Source organism: Equus asinus, chromosome 21 (assembly GCF_041296235.1).
Source record: "Equus asinus isolate D_3611 breed Donkey chromosome 21, EquAss-T2T_v2, whole genome shotgun sequence".
In the NCBI taxonomy this organism is placed as follows: Eukaryota; Metazoa; Chordata; class Mammalia; order Perissodactyla; family Equidae; genus Equus; species Equus asinus.
This window is the reverse complement of record NC_091810.1, coordinates 83,057,683-83,077,258: the sequence shown is the minus strand read 5'-3', so window position 1 is coordinate 83,077,258 and position 19,576 is coordinate 83,057,683. Positions and strand designations below refer to the sequence as shown.

At 40.1% G+C, this 19,576-nt stretch overlaps 1 protein-coding gene across 2 annotated transcripts in view; it reads right to left on the bottom strand.

Annotated features, from left to right (window-relative positions):
- PCCB (propionyl-CoA carboxylase subunit beta) overlaps positions 1 to 19,576 on the bottom strand; it is a 75,278-nt gene that overhangs the window by 16,874 nt on the left and 38,828 nt on the right. For both annotated transcript variants that reach the window (XM_014828689.3, XM_044754936.2), the window contains 3 exons: positions 18,232 to 18,340; positions 14,472 to 14,592; positions 12,354 to 12,435 (listed from right to left, as the gene is read on the bottom strand). In XM_014828689.3, coding sequence (XP_014684175.2) covers positions 12,354 to 12,435; positions 14,472 to 14,592; positions 18,232 to 18,340 — 312 coding nt within the window. The remainder of the gene's footprint in view (positions 1 to 12,353; positions 12,436 to 14,471; positions 14,593 to 18,231; positions 18,341 to 19,576) is intronic.

Below are 19,576 nucleotides of genomic sequence, written 5' to 3'. Positions count from 1 at the left end.
CTTTGCCGTTCTCATTTACTTATCTGTATCACCCATAAGTATAAACTTAGGGATTCTTGTTTGTAGATTGTAATTTTTTACCATCACTATTTATTTTATGTTTAAATTGTCCCATATTTGCCAGGGAGAGCTCATTCAAGGTGGCTCCTACACCTTTTTTATATTTCTCTGTCATTCTTTGAGCACTATCTCACACGCTGGAATTGCCTTACTTCCAGGTTCACTTTTTATTTTTTCCTGCCTCAAGACTAGAATCAGCCATTTCTCCAAGGGGCCCAGTTCCTTTTAGGGGTAATGGGTATGGGTATGGGTGTGGGTGGTTGTGGGTCAGCTTCTAAGAAGCCGTCCCAGAGGACAGAGCTAGGAAATCCAGACAGACACACACACACACTTATTTCTAAAAGTGGTATGAAAATCATGAGTTCATTCTGATAACTCCAATTCTAGTGAATTCAACTACAGGATACATTCTAGTTTTCTCCTTTTCCATATTCGTAACTCCTTTTTCCTACAGTGGACATCTGATTCCCATTATCCTCAAAATGTATTTATTTATTCAATTCTCAAACACAGAGAAAACAGTTTCAGAATTGCTAACCCATATGAATGCAACAAAACAAATCTAACTAAAATTCAGTATTTCTTTACACTATTTGTGATTAGACTAAAGGTATATAGTCAAGATACTGTGTTCAAAAGTTATTCATTTGAGACACAGATTCGTTTCATTTCATTTTAAAGGTTTTCCCTCAGTCTTTTTCTTAATACGTATACTTATTAATACAGTTTAACACTGTCACTCCCCAACCCTTCCACTCATCTTGTTAATCTCATTATTTTCTGATTTATCTTTCTTGTGTGTGTTGAAGAAAGGAGCAGATACATTCATATCTTTTTAATCCCCCCTTCTATCTTAGATGGAAAGTAACATACTACGGATACTCTTTTGCACTTTGGGTTTCTTCACTTAACAATATCTCCTGGGAATCACTATGAATATCAGTTCACCGAGATCTCCCTCACTCTTTTCCCCTTCTGCATAGTACTCTACTGGAGGCACCAAAGTTTATTTAATAATCTGCTATATGTTATTTACATTATTTTAAAACTTACATTCAAGCTGTTTAGAATATTTTGTAATTGCAAATAACGACTTAACAGTAACCTTGTGCATCTACAGTTTTATATGGTGGAAAGCGTATCTTCAGGGTAAATTCCTAGAAGTGGGACTGCTGGTTCAAAGTGTAAATGCTTATTCAGTCTTAGATATTACCATATTCTCTACCAGCTATTTATGAGAGCATCTGTTTCCCCACAAACTCACCAATGGAAAGTGTTTAAGCTTTTTATTTTTTTGCCAATCTGATAATTCAACGTAATTTTAATCTGCATTTCTACCATTATGAGTAAAACTGAGCAACTTTCCATATGTTTAAGGTCCATTTTATATTTTTGTGAGTTATCTCTTCATGTTTTTTGCCTACTTTTCTATCGTTTTGGTCTTTATTCCCTCAATTTTTAAGAATTCTTTATATATTAGAGATATTAGTTCTTTGTGATATGTTGCAAATATTTTCTCCCAGTTTGTTCGTTGTCTTTTGACTTTGTTTCGTTTTTTGCTATGCAGTGTGGAATTTTTTAATTTCTTACATAGTCAAATTTCTCTTTTTTTTTTTTGACTGAAACTGGGTTTTGAGCCATGTTCAAAGTCCTTTCTTTCCCTCCCCCTACAGTTACAGAGGAAACTCGTCTGCTTCCTTTAAGGCTTACATGGATTCACTTATTATATTTAGCCCTCTGGTTGAGTTGTAGTTTATTTTTGTATATGGTATAAAGCAGAGATCTAATTTTACATTTTCCTAACCCAGCAATCCAGCTGTCCAGTACCATTTATTAAGAAGCTAATCTTTGCCCCTGGAATTTGAGATAATACCTTTATCATATGTACCTGAATTCTATATGTACTTGAATCTACGTCTAGCTTTTCTGTTCTATTCCACTGATCTATTCATGTGCCAGTGCCACGCTGTTTTAACTACAGTATGCTTTAATATATGGTATAGCCATAGCTTTTCTTTTGTGGTATATTCCTAGCTATTCTTGAACTTTTATTGTTCTATATGAATTTTTTTTTCACTTAAGAGAAACTTTTAGTCTTTTTTTTTTTAAGATTGGCACCTGAGCTAACAACTGTTGCCAATCTTCTTTTTTTTCTTCTGCTTTTTCTCCCCAAATCCCCCAAGTACATAGTTGTGTATTTTTAGTTGTGGGTCCTTCTAGTTGTGGCATGTGGGATGCCGCCTCAACGTGGCCTAATGAGTGATGCCATGTCCGTGCCCAGGATCGGAACCGGTGAAACCCTGGGCCACTGAAGCAGAGCGTGAGAACTTAACCACTCGGCCACAGGGCCGGCCCCCACTTTTAGTCTTTTTTAAAGCAATCTAGTTTAAAAACAAGTTAAGGTTAACCCACATAAACTTTTGTATAAGTCCGTCTAGTTCTACTTTTAAAATTTTGTGTGAGATCGCCTTAAATGTATAAACTAACTTAGGAAGAACTGATATTTTTCTGATGTTAACCCAATATTCAGGAACAAGGAATGTCTCTCCATTTATTCAAGTCTACTCTTGTGTTTTTCAGAAGTTTTTAAATGTGTCCCATAAGTTTATTACTTAGATATTTTATCTTCTTTGTTGCTATATAAAAGAAGTTCTTACGCTACCATATATAATTGGTTATTGTCTGTGCACATGAAGATTTTCTATGTATTAATTTCATATCTTGTTCCCTAATTATTCAGTTTTATCATGCATTCTCTAGCATTTTTAGCATACTACGTCATCTACAAACATAGCTTAACTTGGTTTCCAAGGCTTTTGCCTCCAGTTGATCCTCTTCTTGTCTAACTGCATTGGCTAACACCTCCAGTACAATGTTAAACAATAGTGGCGACAGTGGATATCCTTGCCTTGTTCCTGATCTTAAGTGGACTAAGTCTTTCCTTACTAAGATGCTGGGTTTTAAAAAGGTATATACTAAATTTTATCATGTTAAAGTATTCATCAATTCCTATTTTCTTGAGTGTTCCTATCAGGAATGGGTGTTGAACTTTTGTAAAACCTTTTGCAGGATCTACGAAAATAATCATATGATCTCACTTATATCTATTAATATAGTATACTACTAGATTTCCTAAAACAAACCTCACATTCCTACAATAGATTCCACTTGGTCATGTGTATAATTCTAACATGGTGGTGGAGTCTGTTAGCTAACATTTATTTGCATCAATATTGGTAAGCAATATTAATCTGAAATCTTTTTAAATTCTGTCTTTATCAGGTTCAGCTATCAATGTCATACTTGCTTCATAAAGAGAATTCGGAAGGGGGTTGTTTTGTTTGTTTTACTGTATATGCTCTGAAACATTTTATGTAGCATTATGATTCTTATGTCTCTGAAGGTTTCACAGAATTCCCACATGAAACTATGTGGGCCTAGCGCTTTTTTGGTGAAGTAATTCCTTCTATGGAATTTGGTCCACTTAAGCTTATCTCTAACGTGGTCAATTTCTCGTAAAATGTCTTTTCCAAACAAATCATTCATTTCATCTGATCTTTTATGATTTTTAAATTTCTTCTTTTTCTATGGTTGTTCTCCCTTTTCACTTCATATTTGTATTTGTGATTCTTTTTTTTTTTTTAGTTAGCTACTGGTTACTCTATTTCATTAATTAAAGCTACTATTTTTCTATTGCCTAAATCATAAAATTTCTGTTCTTATCCTCATTAAATCCTTTCTTGTGATTTCTTTTAGAATATTTTTTCCCTGGCTTTCTGAGATGGGAATTTAGTTTACTTTCCTTCTCTCATTTTTATTAAGCACTTAATAAGGCTATAAATTTTTCCTCTGTTCATTGTTTTAAAGCATTCCATAGATTTTGATACGTAGGGTTTTCATTATCTTTTTTCTTTTAGAATTTTGTTACTATGGCTTATGTTTTCTCCTTTCATCCAAGAATTGTTTAATAGAAGATGTATTTCCAAGTGAGACATTGCTTTTGTTTTCGTTGTTGCTATAAATTTCTAGTTTTGATCAGTGTTGTTAGTAACATTTTTGCTTTATGGAATTTAACAACGCTTTCTTACCTAATATATATGATCAACTTTTGTGAATGCTCTATGTATACTGGAGAGTAAGATTTAGTGCCTGTTACCAGGCTGTAAGGTCTGAAACAGATCCATAAGATTTCTACCTATCTACCTATTATGTGAGGTCTCCTATATCTTATTTTGGTCCATCTGACTTTCCTTGTACTAATTATGGTTTGTTTAAGTCTATTATTTGTTTCTACCTGTGTCTCTGTGGATATCCTATAGTTTCTGCTTTATAAAAATGATAGTTGGATTATTTAAGGCATAGATCTTTTATTGTAATCTGTGGCTTTTAGCATTTGAAAATGTCTTTCCTTGTCACAATACTTGAATTTTACGTTGTATAATATTAAGATCACAAATATTGCTATGCTGTTTCCATTCTCCTGGTATACCTTTGCCCATCCCTTATGTTTAACCTTTCAGATTGATTTTAAGTGTCATATACCATGTATAGTTGGTCTTGCTTCATGATGCAAACTGGACATCTTTTTCTTTTAATAAATGAGATAAGTGATTTTAATAAGTTAAGCCATTTGTATTTATTGGTGCAAGAGACATTTTTGGTTTTCCCTATTTTTTAATAATTACTTTATGTACCATGTTATATTTGGTATCTATGTGATGTGTTTTATACCGATATTTACGAAGGTTTATATTTTTGGTCTAGTGGCTACCTTTGTAATTATACCTTTTTAAAAATGCCCTTAGTCTGTTCCCTTATTTAACATCTTATTAACTGGGTTGTCTATTTTTATGATACCTGTAGGCTCACAACAATCAGTGAACTCCTGCTTTACTCTTTCCCTGTTCCTTCTCCTCTCATCTTTCAGTTGCATTTTTTCTGCAACTAAAATGGCATTTATACACTGTTCTCCAGCCTTGCTGTAGTCTTAGAATTATAATTAAATAAGCACCATCCATCCTTTTGCTGAAATTCCTCCAGTCATCTCTTGGTTGAATGAAGCTCATCCTCTAATAGATACAAGAAGAGCCTGGGAACACAGAATTCCCTCAGTTCTTGCATATTTAAAACTGTTTTCTTTAGTCTTAATACACGACTGAGTCTCCTGAAGTGCTTTTCCACTGTTGCCTTGTTCTGCATGTTGCTTTTGAGAAGTCTGATGCTACTCTAAGTCTCTTATCCTTGTAAGTAATTTAATCTTTTTGCTTCCAGGTCCCAAGGATTTTTCTTAATTTTAAAAATGTAATTGTTATATGTGGACATTTACTCCAGTTGGATCATTCTAGGTCAATTTTCCCAGGTGCTCAGTGGTCTCTTTCATTATGTAGATCTCGGCCTTAACTTTATTTCTGAAATGCTTTCTTGGATTAGTTTTAAATAGTCTGTTCCTGGTTTTTCTTCTTCAGACACTCCAATTATATGTACATTTGGTCTTCTTTGCCTGGCTTCCATTTTAGTCACTTTTTTCCAATATTTACCTTTTTCTTTATCTTCATTTTCTTGGTTATTTTCTCCATTTTCTTCAATGTTCCTTATTAAATTTGACTCAAATATATTCTCCCGAGTACTTTGTAATTTTGTCTTAATTTCTGACATGTGACTTTGTCGCCCCGCCACCATTTTAATTCAATCAGCTCTAAATTTACTTCTTCCTATTTTACTCCCCTTCTGTCACTGGTTTCTGAACTTTGGATTTTCATAACCTCAAATGCTTATTGGAGGCAACTGAACTCAGACTGCAGTGTCATCATCTGCTTCATGATTGACTTGCACAGTGAAGAGAATTTTGTCAACTGAAGTTTTTAATTCTCATTTTTGGTTTTCTTCCTTAGTAGTTATATATAAACTACTTGTATCTCGGCCCTTTGGATGGCGTGGCAGTCTGGGATGACAAACAAGAATGCCAGTTCGAGAGTGCCCTCTTCTGTCAGCAGAGCAAAGTGAAGTTTAGTTAACGGGTGTCTTGATTTTAGGGAGAGTGGTAGGGGACGTAGCACGTCCTTCAATTTTTTTGGTTTTTGTCTTACAGACAGATAAGTTTACCTCTTGCTTCATTTTTCCTTCACTTCACTATTTCCAAAGGTGCCTCTCCCTTCCATTTTACTCTTTTTTCTCCCCAGAAGCAATGCCTTTGCATGACTGCCTTCTTTATTCCTGGGCACTATTAAAAACTCCCTTCCCTGAGGTCACTGCTTTACCTAACAGGACTCTTTTCCAGTATTTTCACTCTTACAGTGAACGTTCTCTTCCTGAGAGTGATTTCGTCTAAATTTCCTTACGTTCCTTCTGTGCAGTTTCTCAACGCTCCCTCTAGCTCTCCACAGACTTGGAGCGAACTCAGCCCACCAGAAAGCGGTCTTTATTGTTCTACTTACTGTTATCTGAAGTTCGTAGTTTCCTGTCTTCCAGTTATGCCAAAGGCAAGGGAATGGTAGCTGTGTTCTTATCAACCTATACAGTTTTTGGAAGATGTGTACAGTTTTGGATTTAGGAGACCACCATTACCTTGACTACCCAGAAATCTTTTTTTACAATTTTAAATAGTCATACTGACCAAATTCCATTGCTGGGACCTGATCCAATGGATATGGTCGCAAAAATATACTAATATGCACACAGAGCTGTTTATCATGGCACTGCCTGTAAGAGTAAAAACCATAAAGGATCTAAATGTCCATCATAAGGATAACGTTTAAATAGCGTTCCATCCACACAGTGGAGTACTATACAGTCACTGCAATGAACAAAGTAAACCCACATGCCATGATAGGAAAAGGAAAGTGAAAAAAGAGCAAGGTGCAAAAGCGTGTATAATACAATCTTTTTTGAGTTAAATTAACTCAAAATATCAATATATACATGGAAATACATTTGGCATATAAATAAATTTTTTTTTCTGGAAAGATACACAAGAAATTTAATAGTGGTTACCTCTAGGAAATAAGACTGATAGGAAGATAGAGAGATCTGCATTTTGCTTTATGTTTCTGTACTTAAAAAGTTCTTTCTTATGTACATATTAGTTGCTTTTATTTAAAAAGCATTAAGAGAGTGTAGCAGAGACTGCTAAGTATCCACCAATAATCCAGCTTCCACTTCTACCACTGTAACAGAAATGATGGGCAAATGGCTACCATATTTCCTAGTCTACCCCCTGCAGTTAGATATGGCTATTTGACTACATTTCTACAATGGACTTAATTAAATACAATATTAAAAATGAAAGAGGGGCCGGCCCCATGGCCAAGTGGTTAAGTTCACATGCTCTGCTTCAGCAGCCCAGGGTTTCACACGGACATGGCACCACTCGTCAGGCCACATTGAGGCAGTGTCCCACATGCCACAACTAGAAGGACCCACAAATAAAATATACAACTATGTACTGGTGGGATCTGGGGAGAAAAAGCAGAAAAAAAAAAGAAGAAGATTGGCAACAGTTGTTAGCTCAGGTGCCAATCTTTAACAAAAAAAAAATAAATAAAATATATGTATTAAACTTGTAGCTCAAAAGCTTGAGGGGGGAAAAAGGAAGAAAAACTGAAAGAAAGCAGAAAAGAAATTAATAAATATAAAAGCATAAAATACTGAACTTTAAAAAAATAAAGTAAAAAAGTTGACTCTGTGAAATACATCAATATAACCTATCAAGAAAACATAAAACAAGAAATGTCAGAGGAGAAAACCACAATAGACTTCACTAATCTAAGAGTACTGTGAACAACCCTATGCAGATAAAACAAAAGCCTGGAAGAAATAGATAATTTATAGGAAAAAAAATACATACTTTACCAAAACTGACTCCAGCAAAGATAAAGTTTAAAGAGATATATTAACATTAAAGAACAGAGGAAGTTGTCAAAAAGCCATTGCTCCCCACCTCCCAAAAAAGCAATAAGTCCTGACAAGTTCACAGGAGAATTTCTACCAAATCTTTAAAAAGCAGATAATCTCAGAGCTATATTAAATTGTTCCAGAGCACAGAAAAAGAAAGAAAACTTACAAATTCTCTTTATGGTACTTTATGAAGTGAATTGTGTCCCCGCCAAAATTCACAAGTTGAAGCTAGGCCAATGTGACTATATTTGGAGACAAAGCCTTTAAGGAGATAATTAAAGTTAAATGAGGTCACAAGGGTGGGGCCCTAATCTGATAGGACACATTGTCCTTATAAGAGGAAGAGACACCAGAGATGGCTCTTTCCTTGTGCACCCAAAAGAAAAGCCACATCAAGACACAGCAAGGAGGCAGCCGTCTGCAAAGCAGGGAGGGAGGTCTCAGCAGAAACAACCCCGCTGGCACCTTGATCCTGGATTTCTAGACTCCAGCACGATGAGAAAAATTAATTCCTGTTGTTTAATCCACTCAGTCTGTGGTATTGTGTTATGGCGGCCGAGCAGACTAATGCATGAAAGAAGCACAACGCTGATACCAAAATCCAATCTAAAAATACCCCTAAAAAAATTAGCCAATATCACACAATATTGATGCAAACATTCAAAATAAAACACTAAAAAAATATAACAAGTAGGCTTTACTTCAAGAATGTAAGACTAGTTCAATATTAGGAAATCTATTGAGACATTTATATATAGATCTAAGGAGAAAAATGATGTGATCATCTCCACAAATGCTGAAAGGGCATTTAACAATATTCAATATACATCCCTGATTTAAAAAAAAAGTATACAACAAAAATTAAAATAGCTTTCTTAACGTGAAAAAAGATGTGAAGTTAGAAAACAGTAATGGCAGTCTCTCTAAAGTTAGGAACGAGACAAAGATGCCCACTATCACAACCATTAGTCACTGCATTTGATAAAACACAGAGGTACAGACAACACAATTAGACAAGAGAAAGAAATGACATCAAATAATTGGAAAGGAAAAGATAAAGCTATATGTAGACAGTATATTAGTATACTTGAAAAACCCAAAAGAATTAACAGTAAAAAACTATTACAAATAAGAGAACTTAGATAACAGGATATAAAATCGATAAACAGTATTAATAGCTTTCACGTATACCTAAAAAACCAGTTAGAAGATAGTAAAGACCCCATCTACAATAAAAAGATAAGACACACAGGAATAAACTTAAGAAATGTGAACAACCTATACAAGGAAAACTTTAAAACAATCCTCAAGGGGAAAAAAAAAGTATACTTTAACAAATCAAAGTATGAACTATGTTTTTAGATTTATTTCAGATTCATAAGGATGTCAATTCTCCCAAGTAAGTTCATAAATTTAACAGGATCTCAATAAAAACAAGAGGATTCCCTACTTCCACATCTGTCTACCCTAAAACAAGACAAACTGACTCAAAAGTTCATATGGAAAAATACACAGCACTAGCCAAGAACATTCTGCAAAAAGAATAATCACGAGGAACTATCCCTACCAGATGTGAAAGCATACCATAAAGTCAGTAACTAAAAGAGCATGGTGCTGGCCAAGTGCTGGCGAGAATGTGAAGGAACTGGAAGGCTCAAATGCTGCTGGTGGGAGTGCAAATGGCATAATTCCTTGGAAAAACCCATTGGCAGTATCTACTAACGCTGAATGTGTGCATAACCTATGACAGGGTACTTTCACTCCTAGGCATGAATCCAATTGGAATGTGTACTTTATTTACCAAAATCACATCCTAGAACGTTCATATCAGAACTATTTGTAATAGCCCTGGAGTGGAAAGTACCCAAATGCCCATAAACAATAGATAAACTGGTCTGTTCATACATAAGACTAAAGAGATGAACAAGACCAATATGGACATAGGTCACAAACATAATAATGGAAGAAGCCACATACGGAAGACATAGATGCTATGACTTACATAACACACAGAAACAAGAACAACTAATTCGTGCTGTTAAAACTCAGCACAGCGGTTTCCATCAGTGGTTTGGGGGGAACAGTGACCGGAAGAGAGCACCAAGGAGCCTTTTCTTTCTCTACATGATGCATTTTATTTGGTCTTTTCTATAATTTTTCCTATAACTTTTTGTTACTTAGGAAGGTGTTTTTGTTTTTTTTATAATGGTTACCTCTGTAACTATGCTTTTTTAATGACCTTAGTCCCTTGGATTTAGCAATAAGAGAGGTCATTTGGAGGTGTGTCATTCAACAGAGGCAGAAGACCAGAAGTCAGACTCTGGTGGAGAGAAAAGGAAGAAGAGACAAGAGGAGTTTGAATGAAAAGGAAGAAAAGAATTTGGACAACAGTTCAACAGAGTTATGGGTTAAGATTTTTTTTTTAAGCAGACAAGAAATCTATACATGTTCACACACATTTATTGTGTAAAGTTATTTATTGTGTGAAGGAAGGAGTTAAGAGAGGGAGTAGTAGTTAGAGATTTATAAAAACCAATCAAGAAAGCAAGACCTGGGGCCGGCCCCGTGGCCGAGTGGTTAAGTTCGTGCGCTCTGCTTCGGTGGCCCAGGGTTTCCCTGGTTCGAATCCTGGGCGTGGACATGGCATCGCTCGTCAGGCCATGCTGAGGTGGCGTCCCACATGCCACAGCTAGAAGGACCCACAGCTAAAACATACAACTATGTACTGGGGGGACTTGGGGAGAAAAAGCAGGGAAAAAAAAGAAAGAAGAAGATTGGCAACAGTTGTTAGCTTAGGTGCCAATCTTTTAAAAAAAAAAAGGAAGACAGAAAGACCTTCGATGGGGAGGAATGGAGTCAAGGGCCCAGGTTGAGGTACGTCATTCTTGGAGCCTGGGGAGACATGGGAGGACAGTGGAGATGATGAAATGGTCATCTCCAGGGAGGGAGAAACCTGATGGTCTCAGCATTCTCCATGAAGGAAACGCCCACATCATCTGATCAAAGTGGGGAGTGGAAAAGGAAGTAAGCGGTTGGATCAGGCCTGAGGAAAGGTGAAGAGGATAAGCACAGGTGCTGAGGGGAGGCCCCCAGCACATACTCAAGCCAGAGGCCAGAGGGGCTCACTGGGGGCCCAGCTAAGGTTGGAGATGGGCTCGTGGGGCTTTCTTCCAGCAGCTTCGGGCCCCACAGGCAGCATTTGCATGGAAAGCTGAAGCCCTGAACCAGGGACAGGGTTCTGTAGGACAAAAGGAGCATCAGGAGTGCTGACGATGGAGGCCCTACGTTGCCTTCTTTACAGCAGTTTTTGGACCTAAAACTACCCATGCCATGTATGCTTTCTTCTCTGTATCTCTCACCCAAATGTGAGGTCCCTGAGACAGGGATTTTGTCCATCATGCTGTCATATAGCGTCAGCACTGAGAACAGCGCCTGGCCATTAATACCTGGCAGAATGACAGAGTCCAAGGTGGGGCTGCCGGCTCCAGAGGAATGGGAAGACTGAGGGCTGGAGAGTCAAGGAGCAGAGGTGGTGAGAGAGGAACAGGGACAACTGTGAGGGTGTAAAGAGGACTGAAGGCTGAGGTCAGAGGAGGGCATGCTGGTAGAAGGGTCTAGTTTTCACAGCTCAAAAGGTGCTCATGAGGCTACAGAATCCAGCAATGAGGAGGGGCAGAGGCTGGTCATGACTGCTGACTCATGCTGGCTCCCCAGAGTACTGGAGGACAAGGAAAAGGTCACCGGGAGAGCCAGGGCTCTGGGAGAGGCTGTGCCCACGGAGCCACCTCTGTTCCATTAAGCAAAGGCTGCCGAGAGCAGAGTGTACATATGCAAGTGGAAGGGAGACAGTGGCCATCAACAGATGCCCCCAGGTTGCCCCAACACTGTCCTCCTCTTACTTAATGACCCAGGCATCTGCTACACCAAGAAAAAGGTACAAATGACTCCTGTCTTCCCCAACCCTAACCACACACACGCAGCCCTCGATTTTGTCGTAGGATACACCTTGTATACTCTCCTTTCTCTATAAAGACAAGATGCCCTCTGAGTACAAGCCTCCAAAGAAAGGTACCTAACAGTCAGCCTGGCCTCAATTCTAGACTCTGGGGACACGGGCCCTTCTCTATGCACCTCAGAATGCACCTCAAAGACCCCTGAGCTCTGCTGACCCAACTGGCTCCTCCCCGCTCCAGCCCTCAAGTCCATCTGAGCCACTAGAGTGGCTACAGCCACTAGCTCTTCCCAGAACACACTACTCAGTGGTCCCTGGTCCCGTGCCCACCCATGCTCTGCCTGTGTTGCCCGATGTTAAGGCCTGTGGGTCCAAGACGTCCTCACTAAACCAAAGCAGAGTGACCATGGACACGGCCAAGCAAGCACAGGCAAGATGCAGCACTTACAGAGTGTATGATGTCCACCATGTCGTAGGCTTTGGTAGATTCCAAAGGGACAATTGTGTCAAGCTCAGGAACCAGACGGTCACTTTGGACAGAAAAAGTAGAAATAATCAATACCAGAAGAGCCAGTTGCTTTCCATGGGTGGGGGGTGGGGGAGGAAATGGGGGAGACACATTATGGGGGCTGGGCTGATTCTGTCCCTGCTGGGCTTGCAAAGGAGTCCCCAAAGATGCATTCCTTTGTTACCACCATATTAAGCTGAACTTGAGCTTGCTATTAACCCAAAAGATCTTTGTTTTCATTTAGAGGAGAAAATGAGCTTATTCCCTTGAATGTGATTCTTCATTTATCCTCTTTGAATACCTCCTACATTCTAGGTACTGTGTGGAGCACTAAAGAGCACTGCAGTGAACGAGACACTGTCCTGGGAGGTCCCAGTCTAACTTTTTTTTTTTTAAGATTGGCCCTGAGCTAACATCTGTTGCCAATCTTCTTTTTTTTCTTCTTCTTCTCCCCAAAGACCCCCAGTACATAGTTGTATATTCTAGTCGTAGGTCCTTCTAGTTGTGGCATGTGGGATGCCACCTCAGCATGGCCTGATGAGCGGTGCTAGGTCTGCGCCCAGGATTTGAACTGGCGAAACCCTGGGCCACCAAAGCAGAGCACATGTTAACCACTCGGCCACGGGGCCAGCCCCTAGTCTAACTTCTTGAGACATCAAAAATAAAAGAACAAGGAATAGGAAATGCAAAGTCAGAGGTCCGCTGAAACTGCTATGGGTTCACGTTCCCTGTTGGGAGGTAAACCCGCTAGAGCTCCTTTCAAAGCAAAACTGCAGGCCCCTGGTGGGCAGAATCACTGAGCACTAGATCGTCACACAGGCTCACGGCTCTCTGCTCCTCCTGTGTCTGTGTGGCTGAGGAGGAAGCCCAAGCCAGGGCCCACTCCCACACCACAGGAGGACTCAGCAACACGTCGTTCTCCAACAGGCTCTCAGCCCTTCCTGTCCATGTGGGCAGGCGGAGGTTTGGCCTTGGGTGGAGCCTCATGCCCCATCAAGCTCAGCTTCCCAGAGAGCTCTGCACTGGGGCACCTCACGTAATAATAAAATCCTTCCTTACTTTTCTTCTGCTGTCTACACATAAGCAGACAGCTCCCCTCGGATCATACAGAGAGGAGATACGACTGGGACAAAGCAGGCTATTCAGACATTTCTGGGCCCCTGGGCCATAACACTTTCAAATAATGTCCAAAACCTTTCAAGTACCCCAAATAGTATAGATGCTCAGAAAAGGAGGCTGTGACCACCCTCTTTCACGACTACATATTATGGGCCACTGGTTGTGTCCCCTGAGGAGTGGGGCAGAGGCAGACAGGATGGGGCCCTGGGTACACGACTCTTCAGAGCATCCCCCGCCCAAACAGGGCCCCATAGGTGGGAACCCAGGTCCACCCACAGGGCAATGTCTGAAAATGGCTTCTTCCCGAGGGTAAGAGTCCAAACCCCGTATGCAGAAGAAAGTCCAGGTCAACTGCTTCAAAATCTGAGGGGAAACAAAATGGAGAAGCAAGCAACCAGACATCTGGAGCAAGAGTTCCCTGGCTTGGCCTCTCGCTTACCCACAGGTACCCCCCACATGAGGCAGAGGCCCCAAGAGCAAGAAGGAAAGGAGGCCTTCACTAGGTGGCCAACAACACACCCTTCCCCAGACTACCCCAGCCTCTAGCTACAGGCAGGTGTGCATAAGCATATTTCCTAAAGTGCATGCTGTCTGCACCGTTTCCTACTTATTTATTTCACATCATAACACAAAAAAGACTTCCATCTCCAATTCTGGACAAATCAACAGTCTCTTGGAAATCAACTTTTTTTGCCACTCTTTACTCCCAAGCTACCAATCAGATATTACAGAGAGGAAAAAAGTGAATAAAATCATCTTTCTTTGCTCCTGTACCCAGACGTGCCACCACCATGCCCGCATCTGGGAGCCACGTGAACTCCACTCCACAGTCTACTCGAAGCTGCCCAACAGGGCAGACCCTGGAGGTGCTGCAAGTGCAGGGGGACAGAGAGCAAGCCATCCTGTAAATGAAAGAAAGTGCTTTGACCTACAACTCACCTAGGATCTTGGCACTCGCGGATGGGAGCTGGGTCCTGACTGCTGAGGGGCAGGTAGTTGAAGAACTCCCGGAGATTACACAGGGCGTCAACATCATTTTCAAAAGCTCTGTGGGCCACGCCTGAGAAAACAGGGAGGATATAAAAGGCCAGGGCAAAGACTGCCAGCCCAAAGACGCTGCTTCATGCCCACCCGCCCTGCTGGGCCATGCTGCAGCAGACTGTGCCGACAGCTCTGTCCACCCCTCTCCTCCACTGAGGACTGGATACCACACACCACACACCACACACCTTCAGGCTCATCTGCAGTTCATGAAGCCTGTTCTCCCTGCTCTGTATCCACACCTCTGCAAAAGTCACTCCTTTCTTTATTCAGGTCCTTGCTCTAACGTCACCTACTCAGAAGGCTGCTTTCCCTGGCCCTTTTCTAGAAACACACTCTTCCCCACACCCCTCACTTGCCACCCCTGTACCATGTGGGAGTTCTCTTCACACACTTTTCCCTGCAGTACCTGTTTACGTCCCTGTTTACTGCCTGCATCTTCCCTAGAACATCAGCTCCAACAGGGTAGACCATGCATGTCTTACCACTGTCGTCCCCCATCAAGAATAATGCCTGATTATATGTCAGTTATCTCTCAATAAAGCTGGAGAAAAAATTTTTAAATAAGCATAATGGCTGGCACATGTCATGGGACTCAGCAACAGTGGGAGGCAATGCGGGGAGCTACCTGGCCCTGGTGAGGAATCAAGCCATCATTCCTCAAGAACACTCTGAAATCACACAACAGCCAAACAAGGCCGTGGACATGACAGAAAAAGTAGGGCCAGAAACTCTCAGTTCACCCTACCAGACTATTCGCTTCTACCATCGCCCCTATGGTATGTTCACACAGCAGCCAAACAGAGCTTTGTAAGTCAGACAGTGTTATGTCTCTACTCCAACCATCCTCTTTGCTATTCACTGAGCACTCTCCTTCCTCAGGGCCTTTGCATAAGCTATTCCCTCTGCCTGCAATGCTTCTCCCCTAGACATCCATGCAATTAAACTCCTTCAATTGTTACCCTCATAGTGAGGCCTACCCTTACCACCCTATTTAAAATTGCAACAACCCAACCCCTTCACCCTGTTCTACTTTTTCCATGGTGTATATTATTACCTTCTAACATACTATATAACGTATTTACTTATAAAGGTTTATTGCTTACTATCTCTTCCACTAGAATATAAGCCCCACGTAGGCAGAGATCTTTGTCTCTTTCACAGATGTCTCCCTAGCACACGGAACAATGCTTGAGACACAGGCACACAATGAACATTTGTTCAATGAATAAAAAGCATGTTCAACACAACAGAATTCTTGCACTCAAGAAATATTTACAAATTGGTACAGCCACTTGATGACAGTCTGGCAGCTCCTCAAAAAGTTAGGCAGAGTTACTATTTGACCCAGAAATCCCCCTCCTAGATATATAACCAAGAGAAACGAAAACATACATCCACACAAAAACTCGTACACGAATGGTTATAGTTGCATATTCGTGTTGCCAAAAAGCAGAAACAACCTAAATGTTTATTAAACTATCAACAAACAAAATTATGTATACCCATACAGTGAAATGTTATCCAGTGATAAAAAGGAATAAAAGTACTGACTCATGCTACAACATGAACGAACCTTAAAAATATTATGCTAAGTAGAAGAAATATGTCAGAAAAGACCACATATTGTATGAGTGCATTTATGTCCATTCCATATACATCCAGAATAGGCAAATCCATAGAAACAAAAAGTAAATTAGTGGGGGGCAGCCCAGTGGCATAGTGGTTAAGGTTGTGCGCTCCACTTCAGAGCCTAGGGTTTGCGGGTTGAGATGCCAGGCATGGACCTACACATCACTCATCAAGCTATGCTGTGGTGATGTCCCACATACAATATAGAGGAAGACTGGCAATGGATGTTAGTTCACGGTCAATCTTCCTCACCAAAAAAAAAGGAAATTAGTGACTGCCTAGTGCTGAAGTATTTAGGGGGAAACAGGGAGCAAATGCTAATGGGTACAGGGTTTCTTTTTAGGTGATGGAAATTTTCTGAAAGTGACTGCAGTGATGACTGAACAATGCTAAGTATATTAAAACCACTGAATTGTGTATACTTTGAACAGGTATTTCTTGTGTATAGTATGTGAACTATATCTCAATGAAGTTGTTACCAAAAGAAAAAGAAAAGAAAAATATGTATAGAGCACCTTTTGGGTCTTGCTCTGAGGATCCAGAGCTAAGCACATCAGACACGGCCCATGCCAGAGCCTCAGGCCCAGAAAGAATGCCAAATGCTGCCCATAAAACTAAAATTATGCAGAATAAAATATAAGGTCATGGGCAGACATTCAATTCCTCTAAGGCGTTAAGTGAAAAAACAGGCTACAGAAAAGTCTTATGCGCCTATGTTTGAGTATACATGTGTGTACTCACATCCATCCACGTGAAAAGACTACAGAGGAATAACCCTAAAATGAGTGGTGATTATCTATGGATGATGGAATCCCTAGTGATTTTTATTCCTGTATCTTCTAAATTGTCTACCACAAACATGTAAATAATACTATTGATATCATGAAAAATAAAGAGCATATTTCATCAAATCGAAAACACCAACAAAACACAACATTATTTTATGTCCCAGTAAGAAAGAAAAACTGCTGCAACTAAGCCCTGTGACAAGGGTGTGATGACAGGCTGCAGGGGAGTCCACAATGAGAGGTGTTCCGATTCTAGGTCTGTGTTGGAGATGAAGCTGAACAGAGCTGATGGGTGAAGGAAAGAAATGAGACAAAGCTGACGCCAACCTGAGATGAGGGAGGCACAATTTCTGTGAGCAGGAGGAGATCAAGACCTCTTTTTAAAAAAAAACAAAAAATATTATTTCAACAAATCCAAGACTTAACTGACAGTAAGACACACCTCTCTATGTGTGTCTCTATGTACACTAAGAAAAAAACACTGACAACTAAATGATGACCCAACGCCTCACAACATGTACAATATGGCACAGAAATCAGTCACATCAGCCTCTCACTGCTTGAAGTCTTTCAAAGAGGCAATTTCTTCCACCTTCAGTTACACTGATTGCTGTATGGTAGGAAATCCTTTCACAACATGGTGTCTTTTTCCAAAAAAATTTGGAATTCCAATCATTATTCCAATGACAATATGTCTTCATTAATATCAGATTCATGCCCTGCTCCCACTTTTTGTTTCAATGCCAAAGCACAGAATGAGCTTTATACATTTTAAACTCAGCATGTGTGGCATGTAACCTCAAAGAAGTGAAGAAGTATGACCGAGTTCATGAACATGTGGCCCACGACCATCTCAATACAACTGTACTTGACCACTGGCGACTGATGGGTAAAATACCATCTTCTCTAAGACACAGCCCAACTTTGAAGTAAAAAAAGCTCACAATAAATTTTTTTTAAAGGTTCAACTATACATATATAAATACATAATAACTCTCACAACATCATTCCAATTAGCTTAAGAATTTTAAAGAATATCAAAGCATTAGTTATTTGTCTTAAATTTGAGATACTAAATCCACCTTGATCACTATATCTATAGTCAATACACTATATACTACAGTCTTCTCAAATTCTGCCAATTAAGTCATACTTTTAAAAGACTGTCACCATTCTCTCTTGGCAAAGCCCTCTCCTCAGTGTTTGAAAACAGCAAGGTGAGCCTTGAGGCCTCTAACCTGACATGGTGGTGTGGGTCCTGGCACCACCAAGCTCCTCCTGGGTAACATCCTCATTGGTGACAGACTTCACAACATCAGGGCCAGTGATGAACAGGTAGGAGGTGTCCTGAAATCACAGAATTCCAGAAGAGTCAAGCTCAGAGCACCAGAGCTAGATGGAGCCTTAGAGTTCACAAGCTGAGAAGACAGATAAGGAAGTGATGCGGCAGCAGAACCAGATTAAGACACAGATCATAGAGGCCTATCCAAACCAATGACTCAAGTTTTTCCTTCCTCACTCATTCCATGGTTCTATCTCAGCAGAATGACTTGCAGTGTGGCTAACATTTCAGGTTTATTCATCCGTAGAACAGCATAACAGGTGGCCCCTATTCAGAGCTTGTTGTGCATCAAACATTTTTCTAAGCACTTCATGGAATTGTGTCATTAAAGCCTAGGTTCTATTACCACCCCCACATATGGACAAAGAAACCAAAGCACTGAAAGAATATGTAACTTCCTAAAATTAACTGGCCACTTTAAGTGAAGCCACTCAGAGACAAAAATAATCAATGCTTTGGTGTTGTGAAAGGGTGATATGCTTTTAATTTTTAGTTTCTAATTTAAAGATAACAAAGGCATATTATAAAAAATTTATACACAGCAGGTTGGCCCCATGGCCGAGTGGTTAAGTTCGTGTTCTCCGCTGCAGGCGGCCCAGTGTTTTGTTGGTTCGAATCCTGGGCGCGGACACGACACTGCTCATCAAACCACGCTGAGGCAGCGTCCCACATGCCACAACTAGAAGGACCCACAACTAAGAATATATAACTATGTACTGGGGGGCTTTGGGGAGAAGAAGGAAAAAAATTAAAATCTTTAAAAAAAAAAAATTTATACACAGGCCAGCCCCAGTGGCCCAGTGGTTAAGTTCAGCATGCTCCCCTTCAGTGGCCCGGGTTCAGTTTCTGGGCACAGACCCACACCACTCATCTGTCAGTGGCCATGCTGTGGCTGCAGCTCACATACAAAAACGAGGAAGACTGGCAGCAGATGTTAGCTCAAGGCAAAAAAAAAAAAAAAAAAGAAAGAAAATTTACATGGAAGAATAGGGGATATGGTGGAAAGTAAGTCTCTAAATATGCCATCCCTTATTTCCAGTCCTCCAATTTCCCTCCCTAAAGGCAACCACTGTCAGTCTCATCTCTTTGCAGCGATATCCCTGCATGTATGAGCATTAATATATACATTTGCCTTCTTATTTTCTTGCTAGCATAGTGTCCTATACACACTGTTCTGAAACTTCTTGAAGGTCATCCCATGTCAGTATAGGATATGTATCATAATAATTTAACTGTCACCT